Here is a 16490-nt window from a genome sequence, read left to right on the forward strand (position 1 = left end):
GAACTGAACTGAACTTCATAATCATAAGAGATTTGATTTAGATCATACCTGAATGACCTAGTGGTTTTCCCTACTTTCTTCAATTTAAGCCTGCATTTTGCAATAAGGAGCTGATGATCTGAGCCACAGTCAACTCCAGGTCTTGTTTTTGCTGCAAAGAGCTTCTCCATTTTCAGCTGCAAAGAATATAATCAATTTAATTTTGGTATTGACCCTCTGGTGATGTCCCTGTGTAGCATCATCTCTCATGTTGTTGGAAGAGGGTGTTTGCTATAACCACTGTGTTCTCTTTGCAAAACTCTGTTAGCATTTGCTCTCCTTCATTTTGTACCTCAAGGCAAACTTGCCTGTTTTCCAGGTATCTTTTGACTTCCTACTTTTGCATTCCATTCCCCTATGATGAAAAGGACATCTTTTTATGGTGTTAGCTCTAGAAGGTCTTCTAGGTCTTCACAGAACTATTTGATTTCAGCTTCTTTGGCATTAGTGGTTGGGGCACAGACTGGATTACTGTGATGTTGAAAGGCTTGCCTTGGAAATGAATTGAGATCATTCTGTCCTTTTTGAGATTGCACAAGTACTGCATTTTGGACTCTTTTGTTGACTATGAGGGCTACTCCATTTCTTCTAAAGGTTTCTTGCCCACAGTAGTAGATATAATGGTCATCTGAATTAAATTCACCCCTTTCTGTCCATTTTAGTTCACTGATTCCTAAAATGAATGTTCAAACTACCATATAATTGCACTCATTTCTCATGCTAGCAAGATAATGCTCAAAATCCTTCAAGCTAGGCTTCAATAGCATGTAAACCAAGAACCTCCAGATCTACAAGCTGGATTTAGAAAAGGCAGAGGAACCAGAAATCAAATTGCCAGCATCTGCTGGACCATAGAAAAAGCAAGGGAAATCCAAAAATACATCTACTTCTGCTTCATTAACTAGGCTAAAGCTTTTGACTGTGTGGATCACAACAAACTAGAAAATTCTTAAAGAGATGGGAATACCAGACCACCTTACCTGTCTCCTGAGAAGACTGTATGCATGTCAAGAAGCAAGAGTTAGAAACAGATATGGAACAATGGACTGGCTCAAAATTGGGAAAGGAAAGTACATCATGGGAAATGCCGGGCTGAATGAATCACAATCTGGAATCAAGATTGCCAGGAGAAATAGCAACAACCTCAGATATGCATATGATACCACCCTAATCGCAGAAACCGAAGAGGAACTAAAAAGCCTCATTTTTTTTTAAGAGCCTCTTGATGAAGATGAAAAAGGAGAGCGGAAAAAGCTGGCTCAACACTCAACATTCAAAAAACAAAGATCATGGCCATCTGGCCCCATTCAGTTCAGTTCAGTTCAGTCACTCAGTCATGTCCGACTCTTTGCGACCCCATGAATCACAGCATGCCAGGCCTCCCTGTCCATCACAAACTCCCGGAGTTCACTCAAACTCATGTGCATCGAGTCAATGATGCCATCCAGTCATCTCATCCTCTGTCGTCCCCTTCTCCTCCTGCCCCCAAACCCTCCCAGCATCAGAGTCTTTTCCAATGAGTCGACTCTTTGCATGAGGTGGCCAAAGTACTGGAGTTTCAGCTTTAGCATCATTCCTTCCAAAGAAATCCCAGGGCTGATCTCCTGAGTTACACTCACCCATTCCAGTCCATTTCAGTTCGCTGATTCCTAGAATGTTGACAATTCACTCTTGCCATCTCTTGTTTGACCACTTCCAATTTGCCTTGATTCATGGACCTGACATTCCAGGTTCCTATGCAATATTGCTCTTTACAGCATCGGACCTTGCTTCTATCACCAGTCACATCCACAGCTGGGTATTCTTTTTGCTTTGGTTCCACCCCTTCATTCTTTCTGGAGTTATTTCTCCACTGATCTCCAGTAGCATATTGGGCACCTACTGACCTGGGGAGTTCCTCTTTCAGTATCCTATCATTTTGCCTTTTCATACTGTTCATGGGGTTCTCAAGGCAAGAATGCTGAAGTGGTTTGCCATTCCCTTCTCCAGTGGACCACATTCTATCAGACCTCTCCACCATGACCCTCCCATCTTGGGTTGCCCCACGGGCATGGCTTAGTTTCATGGAGTTAGACAAGGCTGTGGTCCTAGTGTGATTAGATTGACTAGTTTTCTGTGATTACGGTTTCAGTGTGTCTGCCCCTGATGCCCTCTTGCAACACCTTACTCCATGCCAAATAAATGGGGATAAATGGAAACATGGCAGATTTTATTCTCTTGGGCTCCAAAGTGACTGCAGCCATGAAATTAAAAGAAACTTGCTCCCTGGAGGGAAAGCTATGACAAACCTAGACAGCATATTAAAAGCAGAGACATCAGTTTGCCAACATATGTCCATATAGTCAAAGCTATGTTTTTCCAGTAGTCATGTAAGAAAGTGGGAGTTGGACCACAAAAAAGGCTAAGCACCAAAGAATTGATGCTTTTGAAATATGGTACTAGAGAAGACTCTTAAAAGTCCCTTGGGCAATAAAGAGGTCAAACCAGTCAATCCTAAAGGAAATCAACCCTGAAATTCATTGGAAGGACTGATGCTGAAGCTGAAGCTCCAATACTTTGGCTACCTGGTTCAAAAAGCTGACTCATTGGAAAAGACCCTGATGCCGGGAAAGATTGAGGGCAGGAGGAGAAGGGTGTGACGGCAGATGAGATGATTGGATGGCATCACCAACTCGATGGACATAACTTTGAGAAAACTCCAGGAGATAGTGAGGGACAGGGAAGCCTAGTGTGCTGCAGTCCATGGGGTCACAAAGAGTCAGACACAATTCAGGAACTGAACAACATTTTCTCACAGTTTCTAAGAGTCAGGAGTCTGGGTACAGGTTAGCTTGGTCCTCTGCTCAGGACCTCCCCAGGCTGAAATCAAGGTGCCATCCAGGGCTGAAATCTCATCTGAGCCCCAGGTCCTCTTCCAAGGTCACTGATCACTGGCAAAATCCAGCTCCTTGTAACTATAGGACCAAAGCCTCAACTACTAGAGGCCATGTGGTTTTCTCCACAATATGGCAGTTTATTTCTACATGGTTGTATTCTGATCCTGTTCATGATGCCAGTTGTCTTGCTGTTCACACTGTTTGCTGAACCCTGGGTGAGCAAGGCACAAGTTAAAAGGCTGGAAGATGACTCAAGGAGCCATAGGAACTGCAGACACACTTTTTCTTTCCTGACTGGCATGGCAGCCATAACACAGCCTCTCTCCTGGCTGACGCAGCAGCTGTAACAGCAGCCATAACATAACCATAATGTAGCCATGACATAGCCATAACATAACCTCGTATAACATCACCGTGATGCCACTCCAATGTCGTTTCAGTACAGCAGCAGCCAGGGCTTCCATGGTGAAGCTCACATAGGTATAACGCACAAAGTAGCCCATGACCCAGTGAGTACCTCATGATGCTCATACGCAGTGCCATAAGTAATCTCAGCTACATAACTGTGCAAAGTCTTTGTTTACAGAACATGGGGCCAGAGAGCATGAGAGGGTGGGGCAAGAGAGTCTTGACTGGAGCCTTGTTGCTGAATCTCTCTGACTGCCAAGACTAAGCCCTTTTAAAGGGCTTATCTACTTAGGCTAGGCTTCCCTGGTGGCTAAGATTGTAAAGAATCTGCCTGCAATGCAATAGACCTGGGTTCAGTCCCTGGGTTGAGAAGATTCCCTAGAGAAGGAAATGGCAACCTACTCCAGTATTCTTGCCTGGAAAAATTCCATGGACAGAGGAGCCTAGCAGCTACAGTCCATGGGGTTGCAAAGAGTCAGACATGACTGAGCAACTAACACACCCAAAATAAGGTCCCCTTTGATTATCTCAAAGTCAACAGGTTACTTGAATCTTTTACTGGCCAACCTATTTAAAAATTTTACCCAGGCCCCTTATATGACACTCCTTTTCTTTCTTGCTTCACTTATGTCCATTGCACTCATTGCTGTTGCTTTTGTTCAGCCACCCAGCCATGTCCAACTCTTTGTGTCCCCATGGACTACAGCACACCAGGCCTCCCTGTCCATCACCAACTCCTGGAGTTTGCCCAAGTTCATGTCCATTGCACTGGTGATGCCATCCAGCCATCGCATTCTCTGTTGCCCTCTTCTCCTTCTGCCCTCAATCTTTCCCAGCATCACAGACTTTTCCAATGAGTTGGCTGTTCACATTAGATGACCAAAATACTGGAGCTTCAGCTTCAGCATCAGTCCTTCCAATGAATATTCAGGGTTGATTTCCCTTAAGATTGACTGGTTTGATCTCCTTGCTATCCAAGGGACTTTTAAGAGTCTTCTCCAGCACCAAAGTTTGAAGGCATCAGTACTTTGGTGCTCTGCCCTCTTTACGGTCCAGCTCTCACAACTGTACATGACCACTGGGAAGACCATAGCCTTGACTATACGAACCTTTGTTGACAGAGTAATGTCTCTGCTTTTTAACACACTGTCTAGGTTTATCATAGCTTTTTTGCCAAGAAGCACTCATATCTATGTAATTTTACCACATATTTTTATTATCTCTCTTACTCCACTAGAATATATACTGCTTGAATTCATGAATGTTTATTTATTTTACTTATTACTGCAGGACAATAACATATAGAATAATGCCTGAATCAGTTGACACTCCATTAATTCATTTAATGAATAAATAAATGAATGACACAAACTATGGAAAGCTTTGAGGAACTCAAATGTAGAAAGATATAAGAAAAATACAACAGACATGAATATTGTGCAGTCACACACAGCACATACACAAAGCCAAATGGTTACAGACTTTAATTACATTGGTAAATCCCATGCAATCCCTGATATACAACATAATCACAAGAGTATAATTCCATCATGTTCATGAGATCTGCTCACACCCAGGGAGAAGTGATTACAGAGAATGTGTACATAAGGCAGGGGGGATGCAGATCTTGAGAGCCATCTTAGAATTCTGTCTACCACAAATCCTCATGAAAGGAACTCCTAAAGGATGCATATGCTTCAGGGTAGAAGAAAAATAATCCCAGATAGAGGATCTGAGACACAAGAAAGAAGAATGAACTAAGAAAAAACTAGGCATATGAGTAAATCCATATAAATGTCAACTATTTAAAATACCAAAATACCTGATTTGTGAAATTAATGAGATAACAATATAATTGAATGTTGCTGCTGCTTAGTCGCTTCAGTCATGTCCAACTCTGTGCGACCCCATAGAAGGCAGCCCACCAGTCTCCCCCGTCCCTGGGATTCTCCAGGCAAGAACACTGGAGTGGGTTTTCCTTCTCCAATGCGTGAAAGTAAAGTCACTCAGTTGTGTCCGACTCTTAGCGACCCCATGGACTGCAGCCTACCAGGCTCCTCCATCCATGGATTTTCCAGGCAAGATAGATTATAAAAGCATATGAATCCAAAGAGAATGATTAATGTTAAAGGACATTAAAGACCTCTAAGATCTATGTATTGTTTGAAAGAAGAATAAAGATATAAAGATAATGTTAAATGCAGGGATGGAACTTCCCTAGTGGCCCAGTGGTTAAGAATCAGCCTTCCAATGCAGGGGATGTGGGTTTGATCCCTGGTCAGTGAACCAAGACCTCACATGCCTTAGGGCAATTAAGCCTGTAAGCCAGACCCCAAAGAAGAAGAAAGAAGCACAACTAGAAAGAAGCCCTCACAAGGCAACTAAGACTCCATGCAGCCAAAAAAATTGATTAATTTTAAAAAGAGTTAAGACTTTAGGTTTTTTAAATGCAGGGACTTCCCTGGTAGTCCAGTGATGAAGATTCCATGCTCCAATCGGAGGGGGCATAGGTTTGACCCCTGGTGGGGGAACAAAGATCCTGCATTCAGCGTGGCCAATAAAATAAAATTTTTAGACTAACCACTAAAGAACAGAAATAGATTGTATACAAGAGGGACTTTTAAAAAGGAATAACTGGGAGTTTTCTGGTTGTCCACTGGTTAAGACTCTGTACTTTCACTGGCAGGGGCTGCGGGTTTGATCCCTGGTAGAGGGAGTAAGATCCCTCATGCAACATGGCCCAAAATAAAGGAAAAAGCATTCCACTGCACTCTAAGATGCTTCCAACCAACCTTCTCTCTGGGTCAGACTTGTATCATGGTCTGATGGATCTCTTAGCTTTCTCTCCCCACTTTCCTCTCACAGCCACTTCCCCTAGCATGTTTCCTGCACATTTAATCTCCAATTAATTGGTATCTGCTTTTTATATAAGGGCTTCCCTGGTAGCTCAGTCAGAAAAGAATTTGCCTGCAATGTAGGAAACCTGGGTTCAATCCTTGGGTTTGGAAGAGCCCCTGGATCTTCCCTTTAGTATTCTGAAGGGAATCTTCATATTCTTGCCTGGAGAAGTCCATGGACAGAGAAGCCTGGTGGGCTACAGTGCATGGAGTTGCAAAGAGATTCAATCCCTGGGCTGGGATGATCCTGTGGAGAAGGGAATGGCAACCCACTCCAGTATTCTTGCCTGGAGAATTCCGTGGACAGAGTGGCCTGGTGGGCTACAGTCCATGGAGGTCTTAAACAGTCAGACACGACTGAGCAATTAACACTTTCTTACATAACGTCACTATACTAACATGAATTCCAAATTATCCTATAAAATGAATCTATCCATGACAGCAAAGCTAGACAATGGCAGTATAAATAAAGAAAAGTACAGTACAGGTCAGTCTCATTTATGAATAAATCAGATCAGATCAGTCGCTCAGTCGTGTCTCACTCTTTGCGACCCCATGAATCTCAGCACGCCAGGCCTCCCTGTCCATCACCAACTCCTGGAGTTCACCCAGACTCACGTCCATCGAGTCAGTGATGCCATCCAACCATCTCATCCTCTGTCGTCCCCTTCTCCTCCTGCCCCCAAACCCTCCCAGCATCAGAGTCTTTTCCAATGAGTCAACTCTTCGCATGAGGTGGCCAAAGTACTGGAGTTTCAGCTTCAGAATCATTCCTTCCAAAGAAATCCCAGGGCTGATCTCCTTCAGAATGGACTGGTTGGATCTCCTTGCAGTCCAAGGGACTCTCAAGAGTCTTTTCCAACACCACAGTTCAAAACCATCAATTCTTCAGCACTCAGCCTTCTTCACAGTCCAACTCTCACATCCATACATGACCACAGGAAAAACCATAGCCTTGACTAGACGAACCTTTGTTGGCAAAGTCATGTCTCTGCTTTTGAACATGCTATCTAGGTTGGTCATAACTTTCCTTCCAAGGAGTAAGCGTCTTTTAATTTCATGGCTGCAGTCACCATCTGCAGTGATTTTGGAGCCCAAAGAAATAAAGTCTGACACTGTTTCCACTGTTTCCCCATCTATTTCCCATGAAGTGGTGGGACTGGATGCCATGATCTTCATTTTCTGAATGTTGAACTTTAAGCCAACTTTTTCACTCTCCAATTTCACTTTCATCAAGAGGCTTTTGAGTTCCTCTTCACTTTCTGCCATAAAGGTGGTGTCACCTGCATATCTGAGGTTATTGATATTTCTCCTGGCAATCTTGATTCCAGCTTGTGTTTCTTCCAGTCCAGCATTTCTCATGATGTACTCTGCATAGAAGTTAAATAAGCAGGGTGACAATATACAGCCTTGATGAACTCCTTTTCCTATTTGGAACCAGTCTGTTGTTCCATGTCCAGTTCTAACTGTTGCTTCCTGACCTGCATACAAATTTCTCAAGAGGCAGATCAGGTGGTCTGGTATTCCCATCTCTTTCAGAATTTTCCACAGTTTATTGTGATCCACACAGTCAAAGGCTTTGGCATAGTCAACAAAGCAGAAATAGATGTTTTTCTGGAACTCTCTTGCTTTTTCCATGATCCAGTGGATGTTGGCAATTTGATTTCTGGTTCCTCTGCCTTTTCTAAAACCAGCTTGAACATCTGGAAGTTCACAGTTCACATATTGCTGAAGCCTGGCTTGGAGAATTTTGAGCATTACTTTGCTAGTGTGTGAGATGAGTGCAATTGTGTGGTAGTTTGAGCATTCTTTGGCATTGCCTTTCTTTGGGATTGGAATGAAAACTGACCTTTTCCAGACCTGTGGCCACTGCTGAGTTTTCCAAATGTGCTGGCATATTGAGTGCAGCACTTTCACAGCATCATCTTTCAGGATTTGCAAGAGCTCAACTGGAATTCCATCACCTCCACTAGCTTTGTTCGTAGTGATGCTTTCTAAGGCCCACTTGACTTCACATTCCAGGATGTCTGGCTCTAGGTCAGTGATCACACCATCGTGATTATCTGGGTCGTGAAGATCTTTTTTGTATAGTTCTTCTCTGTATTCTTTCCATCTCTTCTTAATATCTTCTGCTTCTGTTAGGTCCATACCATTTCTGTCCTTTATCGAGCTCATCTTTGCATGAAATGTTCCTTTGGTGTCTCTGATTTTCTTGAAGAGATCCCTAGTCTTTCCCATTCTGTTGTTTTCCTCTATTTCTTTGCATTTATCGCTGAAGAAGGCTTTCTTATCTCTTCTTGCTATTCTTTGGAACTCTGCATTCAGATGTTTATATCTTTCCTTTTCTCCTTTGCTTTTCGCTTCTCTTCTTTTCACAGCTATTTGTAAGGCCTCCCCAGACAGCCATTTTGCTTTTTTGCAAAACTATATGAATAAATAGTTCCAAACAAAAACATGAGTATACTAAATTTAGCCATGTATACCAAATTATATACTAGCGGCTTCCCTAGTGGCCCAGTCGGTAAAGAATCTGCCTACAATACAGGAGACCCAGGTTCAATTCCTGCGTTGGGAAGATCCCCTGGAGAAGGAAATGGCAACCCACTCCAGTAAACTTGCCTGGAGAATTCCATGGACAGAGTATCTTGGCAGGCTACAGTCCACAGGATCACAAAGAGTCAGACATGACTGTGCAACTAACATCCACTTTTTTTCATACAAAATTAGCACTCTGACAAAGTTGGTTTAAATGCAAGTTTGGTTTAATAGCAGAAAATCAGTTAAGGTCTAGGAAAAGAAATAAAATTTATATTAATTGAAAGAGGAGAAATAAATGTTATTATTCCTAGTTGGTATGATTTTCCATGTGCAAAAACCAAAAGAATGTATGGATGACTTATCACAATTAGATAACAGTAAAGTTTCTCAATGATATACGATTAATATACAAATTTTAAAATATCATTTGCAATAGCATAAAAAGTAAGGTATCTGAAATTAAATATAGTAAAGCTTGTATAAGATCTTTATTCAAAAATTTATAAAGATATTAAAAAGATTTAGATAGATAAAAGTACATACTTTTCATGCTTAGAACAACTCATTGTCATAAAAACTTCAATCCTCCCAAGTAGATACATACATATACAGGCATTGTGTATGTGAAATTTGAAAAGTTTATTTCGAAATTCATTTAGCTTTTGAAAGAAACAGTGGTCTCTCTCTCTCAGAATTCACTATCTTTATTGCAGGACTCAGCACTCAGGAGCAGCTGGCTTGATAGACAGGTGGAAGGGTTACCTGTAGGTTCAGTTACGGTACAGCTGGGAGACAGCACCCTATGGAGTTAGAGTGCTTCCGGCAGGATGCGGCACACACCTTGATCCAGAGGACACTGTGGTGCTGCCTCTCCCAAGGCCAGGAACCAAGGGCAATAGATAGAAGTTTCCCCTCTTATTGGCATGTCTAATACCCACTGAAAGGAGTCTTAGTCCCTGTCCCTACAATGTGGGACTCAGAAGGTCTGGAGATCCCAGTGCCTAAGACATGAATACTTCTATCAGACAACTAGCAATAAAGTAGAAGCTGAAACTGTCCCCTGGCTGATCTGAGGTCTCATGCCCCTGAACCAACAGAAAGAGGAAGTGGTCACTCTACTAGACAAAGAGATTGATCCTTGGAGCAGGCAAACAGAAGGCATAATCAGAGTAAGGGCTGGGAGTCAGAGGGAGGGTGGCTAGTTAAGGCAGGGGCCACAGAAGATCAGTCCATCTTGTCTAGGTTTGTTAGTCGGACTGAAGTATTCCAGAGGCTTTGGGCCACATGAGGATCCTGAGCAGCTTCAGGGGGAAGAGTTATCACACAGGAACTGCTAAAATGTTTTCCAGAAATGCCATCCAGCTCCTTGGCTAAGCTCAGGTAGAGGACTGGGACTGCACCTTGTTTGCTATTCTGTAGAGACATAGAGGAAGTGAAGAGTAAAGCCAGGCAAGCTCTAACTTACCGGGACGCTGAGCAGCAGAGCCCTGACCCACCCTCTTCAGGCACCGCCAGCTTCTCCACTACCCACCTTAAAGAAGAAGCTGAGGAGCCAGAAGAGGAAGCGATAGGACCAGGAGAAGTGCTTCATGATTTTCGTGTACACAACGCCCGGGTCCACAGAGTTCACGGTCACACCTGAGAAGTGTGGTGCGTGGTGAAGTGAGAGGAGGATGGTGGGAAGGAAGGGTTAAGTGTGGTTCTGCAGTGTGCAGTAAGGAGGGATCCTACCACTTCTGTCGGGTAGAGGCGACAAGAGACTTGGGGGTGGTGCCAGAGAAGTCCGTGTTTCACAACTTACATGAATGGCAATGCCCAAGCCAGTAAGGACATAGAAGTATTAGAAAGCATGGGGTGATCTTCAGGGGGAATATGATGGGTGGTGTTGGAGGAGAGGGAAGTTGTGGATGATGAGAAAGTTGGAAAAGAATGAAAAGGAGGTAGGAAGATGGGATTGAGAGAAATACTGGGTGCACCGATGATAAATGATAAGAGATTAACAGCTGGCTTGGGGATATTGGGAGTATTTTAAGGCCAGAATATATTGGAATGAGATGGGAAGGGTTGGGAGGTCGTGATGGGAGTGGAAGGGTAGGGAGTGTCAGAGGCAGTTACCTGTTCCTTGAAGTCTCTGGGCAAGCTTCCCAGTGAACGAGGCCAAAAGCAGTTTGCTGCAATCATAGTTCTGGTTGAAGGTCAAAGGTCTACCCACCCCTATCAGATGATCCTCATCAATGTACCCATGTGATTGCCGGAAGGAAGATACATTCACCACCCGGGCTGACCCTGCCCGCTGCAGGGCCCCTAGGTGGAGAGAAGAGCACATACCCTTAATCCAAGTCATGGAGTAAACCCCCATGCCCACTCTCCACGAGACTACAGGAGAGCAGGGTCCATCCCAGGCTTTCAGAAGACAGTCAGTGGGCCCCGTGCAGAGTGTAATGTGACTGTGACTATTTTCATTAGCTGCTTTACGAAGGTGGTTCTTCTTGTTTTATTTTAGTGTGGTTTTTTTTTTTTTTTGGCCTAAAGTAAAAGTGGAGTTTTCCCTTTTCTGCCGCTTGCCAGCTGAAGCTAATTTAATTAATCCTTGTTTATATTTTTATTTTGCTGATGGCTAAGAATGGGGAGGAGAGGCTGGAAATGCTGTGAAAATTGGCTTTCACACATTCATACATTTATTCATTCACTTAAGTCCCTTGGACTGCAAGGAGATCCAACCAGTCCATTCTGAAGGAGATCAGCCCTGGGATTTCTTTGGAGGGAATGATGCTGAAGCTGAAACTCCAGTACTTTGGCCACCTCATGCGAAGAGCTGACTCATTGGAAAAGACTTTGATGCTGGGAGGGATTGGGGGCAGGAGGAGAAGGGGACGACAGAGGATGAGATGGCTGGATGGCATCACTGACTCGATGGACTTGAGTCTGAGTGAACTCCGGGAGTTTGTGACGGACAGGGAGGCCCGGCGTGCCGCGATTCATGGGGTTGCAAAGAGTTAGACACGACTGAGCGACTGAACTGAACTGAACTGAATTCATCCCACAAATATTCACTGCGCCCCTGAATTATGGCAGACACCATGCTAGGCACTAAAGACATATGGGTGCTAGGCTTAGGGGAAAAGAAATATGTGCAGAGATTCTTGGGAAAGAGTTTTATTAAAAAAAATTTTTTAATTAAAAAAAATTTGGAATTTATCTTCCAAAAGAATGAAAGTAAAATTACTATCAATAGAAGAGGTACAAGCAAATCTTTGGGGAAGAAAAGAGTTTCCTAACTATACAAAAAAAAGTCTGGATTATATAAAGTATAAAAAATTATAGTTATCACATAGAGTTTACTTATTGTTTCAAAATACTAAAACTATTTTAAGCCCTCATGAAGAATCACAAATGAAAAATTGAGTGGAGGTATTCAGCCATAATTTGCTGAAGAGAAAATTATTCTTAAAGAGGACAGTGAACTCCAGACTTGCAAACATAGTGACATAAAGACCAAAGGGGCTCACAACCTAGTTGGAGACTGATCTTCATGCAACAGCATCTGTACAGGAACAGAGCTGTTTACAGGGGCTCAGGTGGTGGTGGTGGTTTAGTTGCTAAGTCGTGTCCAATTCTTTGCGACCACAGGGACCGCCTGCCAGGCTCCTCTGTCCATGAGATTCTCCAGGCAATCTCCAATCTCCATCTCCAATCCTGGAGTGGGTTGCCATTTCCTTCTCCAGGGGATCTTCCCAACCCAGGTCTCCTGCTGTGTAGGCAGATTCTTTACCACCTGAGCTATGAGGAAAATGGGGACACCGGGTGGGAGGCAGAGGTGTCAGGACAGGATCCACAGCACGAGTGGTATCTGTGCTGAGTGCTGGAAGCTGAATTAAGTTAGCCAAGCTAAAAGGATGGGAAAGGATATTCCAAATAGAGGGAAACACATGTGCAAATTACAGCCAGGATTTAGAAGACAGAGTGTGGCCTAAGAGAGAAAAAATCTTGGCTGAAGATGAGGGCGTGGGTTTGGGAAACGTCAAGGCGAGGCTCTCAGCCTGCCGGAGGTTTTGTAAGTGGAGATAAACAGCTTAGTTATTGTATAAAGGTTAGAATGCCTCTAAAAATTTGAAGCAAGAAAGTGATGTGATGAAAGGTGATTTCTTAGAAGACATAGAAGGGAGAATAGACTAGACAGAGGAGATAGGAGAGAATGAAACAGAGCAGGACCATATGGTCCTTGCCCCTCTCCCCGCCCCATGTCCTCTGCCCGCCTTTTGTCTATAGAAAACTTTAATCAAAGAATAAGTTTAATCAGAAAAGTGAAAAATGGCTGAAACAAAGGAAAACTGTCTAAAGAGACTAAATAATAGTAATTTAGTCATTAAGCATAGTTAAGGACCTTTAATTCTTTCTCAAGGGTTATAGATAATATGTTGAGCCATATCCTGTGAGTTGTCTTATAGATACCAAAATATCAGGTGGAAAAGTTAACTCCATGGTGACCAGACTGTACCTAGGACTGAAGATTAACTCTGCCTAAAACAATGAAGATGATGCTAGTCAGACCACTGATGACCAACTGAAGATGACTCTTAGAGATAAATGCACTGTTTCCACATGTAATCTCCCCCCTACACACACTCTGTCTATCAAAGCTCTCACCCAGTGCTTGTCCGGTGGTGGAGTCGGCCTTTGCACAGATGTCCGCCACCCTCCCTACCACTAGCTGCCAGAATCCGAAATAGAGCAAACTTTCCTTTCCATGAACCTGGCCTGTTTATTGGCTTTTGAGTGGCGAGCAGTCAGACCCCCCACACACATACTTTTTAGTAACAAGAAGACAGTTCAAGAAATTATTACTGAGCAAGACACAGGGTATTGTAGCACGTTACAATTTTTGGAAAAGGGCAAAACATATATTAATACATTACGTATTAATGTATTAATAGGCCATAGAGCTTGGCCTTGCTCTTTGTTCACTTTCCAGTCAGGACTAATTTAATTGCTCACTAAAGGGTACATGAGACCTGGCAATAGGAGTTGCCTCCCAGGAAGGGAATGGGCAGCTGATTTTCCAGGAGAGGAGGAGAGTTTTTCTTTTCTTTCTTTCTTTTTCTATATACCCTTTTGTACTTTGGACATCTATTCATTACCTGAACAAAAAATTAATTTTCTTTTAAAGAGGCTATTAGAGAGCTTCCTAGATGGCTCAGTGGTAAAGAATCTGCCTGCCAATACAGGAGACACGAGTTCAATCCCTGATCCAGGAGGACCCCACGTGCCGCAGAGCAGCTGGGCCCGTGCACCGTGACCATTGAGCCCCAGCACAGATGAGCTGCAACTCCTGAGCCTGCAGGCCGGAACTACTGAAGCCCGGGCATCCTAGAGCCTGTGCTCCACAAAAAGAGAGGCCACTGGAACGAGAAGCCTTGCAGGGCAGCTAGAGAAAGCCCATGCAGCAAGGAAGACCCAGCACGGCCAAAAATCAATCAATCAATAAATAAAATTATAAACAGGCTATCAGACAATCCAGGGAAAATGTTAGGGAGAATGCGCCTGCTGCTTAAACCCTCCCTTCCCTAGGAGAACACAGCCTCCTTAAACCTAGTAGCCTAATACCACCCTCAAGAAGCTTTTGTTGAGATGACTGACTCTACCAGTGTGGCTAGAACTCAGACCTGAGATGACTGAGTCTACTGGTCTGGCTAGAACACAGACCTGAGGGAAAGAGAGGTGTGGTGTAGATCTTATATCCTCCTGCTTGTTGTATGGATATCTGGGGGCTAACTGATTCCATTACCAGTCTCCTAATCTTGACTGATGCCAGGTATGAAAAGTTAAAATGTATTGGGTCATTACTCAGCATGCATCTGGGTGCCAAGGGAAAGGAGATGACCATGACAGACAGTAAGCCATGAAAATGCTAGAGGAATGGAAAAGCAGGGGTCACACAGAAGGTAAGTACCCATCCTTCCTTACCTTGGAGCAGATTTGTGAGCAGAAAGGGTCCAGTGTAGTTGGTTGCAAAGGTGAGATCAAGGCCCTCTGGAGTAAGTGTGGTAGGGAACCCTGTGGAAGATGAAAACATAGGTAGTGGGTGATGGAGTGAGAATCCTGAGGGAGACAAAATCTGGGGAGGATATATTGGGTTCAATAGAAATGCCCTGGTGGCTCAGACAGTAAAGAATCCACCTGCAAGGTAGGAGACCTGGGTTGGATCCCTTGGTTGTGAAGATCCCCTGGAGGAGGGCACGGTAACCACTCCAGTATGCCTACAGAATTCCATGGGCAGAGGAGCCTGGAGGGCTACAGTCCATGGGGTCACTAAGAGTTGGACACGACTGAGTGACTAAACCCAGCACAGAAACACCACAGGAGCATGGATGTGTTGAGATGGGGGCAATGATGTTTGAGACTATAATTTTAGGTTTTTCAGGATAGTGTCTGAATTAGAGAGTTTCCATGGGATGTACAGGTTAGGCTTTAAGGATGCCTGTTTTGAGGTCCCTGAGCTAGAAATGAAATTCTGGAAATGTGTTTAGGGGAAGTAAGTCAAGGCACATACCACAGACTGCAGCATTGTTAACCAATAGATGAATCTCAGGACACTCCTGCAGCAGCCGCTGAGCAAAGCTCCGGATGGAGGCCATAGAGCTCAGGTCTACTTCACCAAGTAGGAGGCGGTTGCTCTTAGATGTTGCTTGTATCTCAGCCAGGGCTTGCTGTCCTCGCTCTCGGCTACGGCAGGCCAGGATCACACGGGCCCCGCGGTGGGCCAGCTCCTGGGACACAGCCTTCCCAATGCCTGTGGGAGGGCAGCTTCAGAGTATGCTAGTCTGGGGAGTGACTAGAGGGCAATGGAGCAAGTAGGGTGGGAAACAAGGGTTCTGACAGTGGGAGCTGGTCCTCCTCTCTGCCCTCCCTGTTGGGGCAGTTGGAGGCTGTGGTTGTGGCAGGTCAGGAGGAACACTCACCACTGTTGGCCCCAGTCACCACTGCTGTCTTCCCAGTCAAATCCGTGGAGCAGTGCTGGAGGTCCCAGAGATAAAACTTATGCCAGATCTGCACACTTAGTCTAAGCAGGAGGACCAGAATGAGGAGGGCAGAGCCAGGACCCCATACTGGGCTGCTGAGTACAGACCACAGAGACATGGCAGAGAAGACTGGCCCACCCCCAGGAAGTGCTGCCCACAGAAGTGGGGCGGGGAGGGACTAGTCAGAGCAGAGTAGGACCAGCCAACAGGTTGATGTGGAGCATAAAGCACAAAATTTAAGGAGGCACCACTCACTCTTGGATGTGTTCGAGTATCCCATTTGAACCTGAGAGTGAGTTCCTCCTTAAATTATTTTCACTCGCTATCTGATTGTCTCATTCCAATGCTGGTCAAAGATCAAGGGAGTCAGAGTTTCCCTAAATCCTGCATAGCCTCAAATTTGTATTCACAGAAAACTTGGATACGCACTCTAAGGTGAATTGATAGAGCTCCAGGGACTGAAAATCAAATTCCTCATGTCTTGAATCACTCTGTGCTTAAACAGAGCCACCCCTTCTTCCCCTACTGGAAGGAGACTAAGTTCTCCCAACTGAGGCAGATCCCTCTTGCAACCCTTGCGTGCTCCTTTGTGGAAATGGGGATGGTTCTCCAGAATGCCTCTCCTGGAGAGCCACCTTGACCCTAAAGCAGGGTCTCCTAAGGGTGTAACGTAATTATGTTCTGTGTTCTTATAGACCTCTCCAGTTCAGTGA

The 16490-nt window shown here is 44.3% G+C and overlaps 1 protein-coding gene across 1 annotated transcript; it reads right to left on the reverse strand.

Moving 5' to 3' along the window:
* Positions 1-8964: 8964 nt before the first annotated feature.
* LOC147363620 (retinol dehydrogenase 12-like) lies at positions 8965-16071 on the reverse strand. The gene is made up of 6 exons (XM_086327708.1): positions 15718-16071; positions 15309-15548; positions 14723-14812; positions 10874-11062; positions 10290-10396; positions 8965-10171 (listed from the first exon to the last, which is right to left on the reverse strand). Exons 1-6 carry the CDS (start codon positions 15893-15895, stop codon positions 9983-9985), a joined length of 993 nt encoding a protein of 330 aa, XP_086183834.1. The 5' UTR covers positions 15896-16071; the 3' UTR covers positions 8965-9982.
* Between the last annotated feature and the right edge of the window lie 419 nt (positions 16072-16490).

The sequence above is a fragment of the Bos grunniens genome, chromosome 11, assembly GCF_055505025.1.
Source record: "Bos grunniens cultivar Pamir isolate PY7600 chromosome 11, Bosgru_T2T1.0, whole genome shotgun sequence".
NCBI lineage: Eukaryota > Metazoa > Chordata > Mammalia > Artiodactyla > Bovidae > Bos > Bos grunniens.